Below are 4,826 nucleotides of genomic sequence, written 5' to 3'. Positions count from 1 at the left end.
TGCCAGGCAGCGAACCTTCTCCCATTATTTTAAGAATGAATTTAAAAAAAAAAAATAAAAAAAATGAGGGCTCGTGGGTTCAAGCATACGATAATGGGTGATAATAGAAATTCATGAAAAAAGAGGGGTGTTTTCAGAAATAAAGGAAATTATAATTTACTGTGGGCCGATGGGGTGACTAGTGATGCGCACTTATCCACTTACGGAGAGGACAATAGAGAGAGAATTCGGGTAGATTTGCAGATCGCACGAAAGCGGATTTCAGAATCTCGCGTTGCTTAAAAAAGTAGATTTTCAGATTTCTGAGAAAGATATGTGATGGATATATGATGAGAGAGAGAGAAAGAGAAAGACAAAAAGTAAAGAAGAGACCACCACGAGATAGAGGAGGACAGATATAATGATCTAACAACATTATTAAATGTGTATAAAACCAAGGAGACAGATATACAGAAAAACAGTGCATATAAAGGCGGCCAAGAATAATAGCTTCCTTCGTTCAATCGTTCTCATCTTCATTCACTGTGTTCTTCCTCTGCACAATTCCTTCGACTGGATTCAGAATTTAGCTGTAATGGCGAGTAATGACGTGCTTCCACAAGTTTCTGTACAGGAGAAGAATGAATTCTTCGATCATTTGACACCGGATTCTCAAGAACTACATGTTCTCGCTGTTGACGATAGCCTTGTCGATCGAAAGGTTGTCGAACGGTTGCTCAAGATCTCTTCTTGTAAAGGTATGTTCCTAATTGTTTTATCATATTAATTGATTCCTTCTTATCTCTTTTTCTTTTCTTCAATATCTTCATCTGAACCGATATGGTGGGATTTTTTTCAGTGACAGCAGTCGATAGTGGGAGAAGAGCTCTGCAATTTCTTGGATTGGACGGGGAGAAGAGCTCTGTTGGATTCGATGTAAGAGACGTTTAACTCTGCATATTTTTCTTTAGTCCCCTCGTTTAATTGATTTATAGGTGTTCTTACGATTTTGGTCGCTTATTTTTAGGGTTTGAAAGTGAATATGATCATAACCGATTATTGTATGCCTGGAATGACCGGATACGAGTTGCTAAAGAAAATCAAGGTTCGATTTCGCTTTGATGATCTCCTATCATTTCTGATTTATGAGATCTTCCCTCCCCAAACCCAAAAGAAAGAAACAAGAGAGAGAAACAGAGAGAGGCGGAATTGAATTCGCGTCTAATTTGATTTATGTATATTTCCCAAGCAGGAATCTTCGACTTTCAGACAGATTCCAGTGGTGATTATGTCGTCAGAAAACATCCTGGCGCGAATCGATAGGTATCCTTCATGCTCCTATTCATTATTAGCGTTTTCTCCGATTCTTCCTAAATCTCAAGACTTTTGAGTTTCATTTTTAGGTTTTGGTTGATTAGAAAATTGAGACGTTCAAAATTAATGCTCTCTGATAATCTAATTGAACAGATGTTTGGAAGAAGGAGCAGAGGAATATATAGTCAAACCAGTAAAGCTGTCGGACGTGGAACGTTTGAAAGATCATCTGACAAGAGTAGGTGGTGGTGGTGGTGATGGTGATGGGGAAGCTGAAGCAAGACAATGGATCCATCAGAAGAACAAGAGAAAATTGCCAGATACCACCACAGATCTCTCCTTTTCCTCTTCGTCATCACCAACATCATCACCGTCGTCGTCACCGTCCTTTTCAACAATGTCATCTCTAACCCCGTCGACGTTTTCGCCGGATTCTCCTTCAAGGCGACTTAGAACTAATCCCATTTGTGATTTGTGATTCTGCGAGGAGCTTGATCATCAATCCAGTTAACCCAAAATATTTTTTGGTTACTTGGAGAAGAAATTGTGCATTTCTTCTTCCTTCTGTGATAAAGGTTTTAGATTACACTTTTTTGTTGTTGTACATGACACGATAAATGATACGTATTTTGACATGTCTTAATGAGGGGGATACAACAGTCTTCTTCGGTGACCTATAACTTGAATCGCGCGAACCCCTAACATGACTCAAAGCGAGTAGGCGTGAGGAGGAGACTGGAGAGAGAGAGATGGAAGTTTCAATTATCAAGATCTTGGGTCTTTTACTTCGTTCTGGATTTCTTCTTCTAAATACATCAACCACATGATCGATGATGCATCAGGTTCCAAGGATTTGGTGGGATCCAGCCAGCATAAATGACCAAAGAGTATCATTCAAAGATTTCTTGGTTAAAAATAATAATAATCAGATTTTCATAAGATCACAGTCAGTCTGTAATGTTCATTTATTTATTGAAGTGCAACGGGTAAACATTAATTTAAGTGTTTCAAGAACATATCAAATGGATAAAGATTGCCGGTAGTGCTGATTTTTTGACCACACAAATATTTTGACACTATGATTGGATTTTGAGTTCCATAAAAAATAACTATCTATGACTCGGCGTGTCCATCGATTCGAATTAGAATCGCTGACATCCATACCATCCAATATATGCTGTCACGTGGCAGTTTCTCATGATACTTTAAAAAAAAAAAAAAACTAGAAACCTTGAAAGTTATGTAATTAGAAAATCGGTTTTTGACTGGACGATTCATTGGACTCTAATAAGACTCGGTATTTTTACCCGAGGCTAGACAGACTTGATGAGGCTAGACAGACTTGATGAGTTTAGTAAAGTCGATTCCTTTTATAAATTGAATTGAGTAAAATAATAAATTTGTATTTTAAAACAGTAAGAAACCCTCACGGCTTTGTTTTCCTTCTCTTATTCAAATAGTATAAATTCAAAATGCATTGTTAAGAGAGAGAGAGAGAGAGAGAAAAAAGGGTGAGATGGTCAAGTCAATCAATTCAATTTCTGGCTTGATTCGAAAGGTATTGGAATCGGTCAATTGTGGTACCAATCAAGGTTTCAAGAATTGGGAATTGGATCGGTGAATCCATCAATTTAGAGTGGAATCAACTATCACCAATCCGAATTTTTATAGTCTCTAATTGTTACAGCTTGATTCAGAATCAAATTGGCCGTCTAATCCGAACCGTTTGATTTCTAGTCTGTAATTTGATCGATTCTTGATTTTCTGATTCTATTTTCACCACAAAATGGCATAGAACCAATTGGATCTACCATAAATCGGACCGATTCATGGCCTGATTCTCGATCACGATTTTTAAACCCTAGTAGCAATCCATTTTCCAATTCCAACCATCCTTACTGTATGATATGAAAATATCCTTTCCCAATTCAGCCAGAAGATTAGATTGAGTGAAGAGATTCTCTTTTCACCATGGGTGAAGAGAAACTAGGCCCATCTATGATCTGTATCGGTATCGGCATGCTCCGATTCAGGAGTAAATCTGCCCAGAAAAGAATTTCACCAGGGTAAAACTGTCCAATCAAAGCCGATCCATATCGTTGTTGGGCGACAGACCAATCCTATCTATTGATTTGAATGCTTCATTCACACCTCCCCAGAAGGGAAATGTGGGAGACCAGTCCTCAATAACTCTCAACTGTCAAGTCTCAACCAGATGAACAATCAAATCCAAATGGAGGAGACCCACCAAACCTAACATTCTAACAACCAGAAGGAAGAGGAGTGATGATGAAAATCTGGGGAAGGAATCTAGAAATTCTCCACCGTATCTCAAAATAGCTCATCAATCTGTCTACATCCTCTTCTGCAATCTCAAGAGAAGATGCGAAATCGGGTTTCTGAGATGAAAACAGAGCACGAACTCCGGCGATCTTCACAACCGACAGTTCGTTTCAGTGGAAGATGCAAGTGTGAACACGGACGCATGAGAAGCCCCAAGGACTTCATTTCGGGTAGTACCGAAACCTTCATCTCCTGTTGCCTTTAATTTATTTGATTTCTTCGTTGTCTTCATACATTGTTCTTAGCTATTTCCTTTCAGTTACTGTATCTGAACAATAAGTACCTTAATCGTATCCTCTGATTATTAGCTTTCATAATGAAGTTACTCTCCTGGAATGTTTGTGGTTTTCAAACGAAATCCACCATTAGAGCTTTAAAGTTTCAATTACTTGAAACGGAAAAAAGGAAAAGGGGGATTAGTTGCCATCAAACCAAATATGTCTCAATCCTATGATGGACTTGAATGGGGATTCATGACAGCAATCGTTGAATTTTTGGGATTTGATAGTAAATGGTTTGACCTCATTAGCATTCTTATTTCTTCCGCTTCCTACTCCATTAAACTAAGTAGTAGCAGCTTTGACTTCATAGAGCCAACCAGAGGAATCAAATGGGACTTCTATCGATGTCTAGAGAACTCAACATGTTTAAGGATGACAAAGTGACTCACAGTCTCGCACTGCTCCAGAAATATCCCATCTACTCTTTACAGATGATGATACCATTATTTTTTGCCAAGCAATCTTACATTACAAATAATTTTTTTAAAAAGTGAAGTGGTATGTTCTTTAGCAAAAACTGTTCTTTACATTTGAGATCTTCTTTCATCCACCACCTAAGTATCAATGAATTTGATCCATCAGCTAAATACCTAGGGATTTCTCTTTTCCTTTCATGGATAAGTTCTTATTCCTTTCAACCCATTGTTCACATCTCTATCAAATTTGTCCTTAGTTCCATACCAACTCACACAATGTCTAGTTTTCTCTCCCCCAAAAAAGTTTGTAAGCAATTGGAATCAATTCAATCAAATTTTTGGTGGGGTCATTCAGATTCAGAGAAAACAAAAAATAAAAAAACTCTGGGCACAAGTTCTTAAGGTCAAATGTTTCAGTGGGGATAAGAACTGCATAATCTCCCTGAGAAGTAACAGAGGCTCCATCATCTGGAACAGCCTTGAAGTAATTAGA

At 38.0% G+C, this 4,826-nt stretch overlaps 1 protein-coding gene across 1 annotated transcript; it reads left to right on the top strand.

Moving 5' to 3' along the window:
* The first annotated feature begins 545 nt into the window (after positions 1–545).
* LOC122654183 (two-component response regulator ARR5-like) lies at positions 546–1,771 on the top strand. The gene is made up of 5 exons (XM_043848170.1): positions 546–737; positions 839–915; positions 1,007–1,084; positions 1,232–1,302; positions 1,447–1,771. Exons 1-5 carry the CDS (start codon positions 575–577, stop codon positions 1,769–1,771), a joined length of 714 nt encoding a protein of 237 aa, XP_043704105.1. The 5' UTR covers positions 546–574.
* The last annotated feature ends 3,055 nt before the right edge of the window (positions 1,772–4,826 follow it).

Source organism: Telopea speciosissima, chromosome 3 (assembly GCF_018873765.1).
Source record: "Telopea speciosissima isolate NSW1024214 ecotype Mountain lineage chromosome 3, Tspe_v1, whole genome shotgun sequence".
Classification (NCBI taxonomy): Eukaryota; Viridiplantae; Streptophyta; class Magnoliopsida; order Proteales; family Proteaceae; genus Telopea; species Telopea speciosissima.
The sequence above is the reverse complement of the archived record's forward strand: the minus strand, read 5'-3'. Positions and strand labels throughout refer to the sequence as shown.

Coding starts and splice junctions, on each gene's coding strand:
- LOC122654183 (XM_043848170.1), top strand. CDS start 575: ATGGCGAGTAATGACGTGCTTCCACAAGTTTCTGTACAGGAGAAGAAT. Junction 738..838: donor CAAGATCTCTTCTTGTAAAG/GTATGTTCCTAA, acceptor GATTTTTTTCAG/TGACAGCAGTCGATAGTGGG. Junction 916..1,006: donor AGAGCTCTGTTGGATTCGAT/GTAAGAGACGTT, acceptor GCTTATTTTTAG/GGTTTGAAAGTGAATATGAT.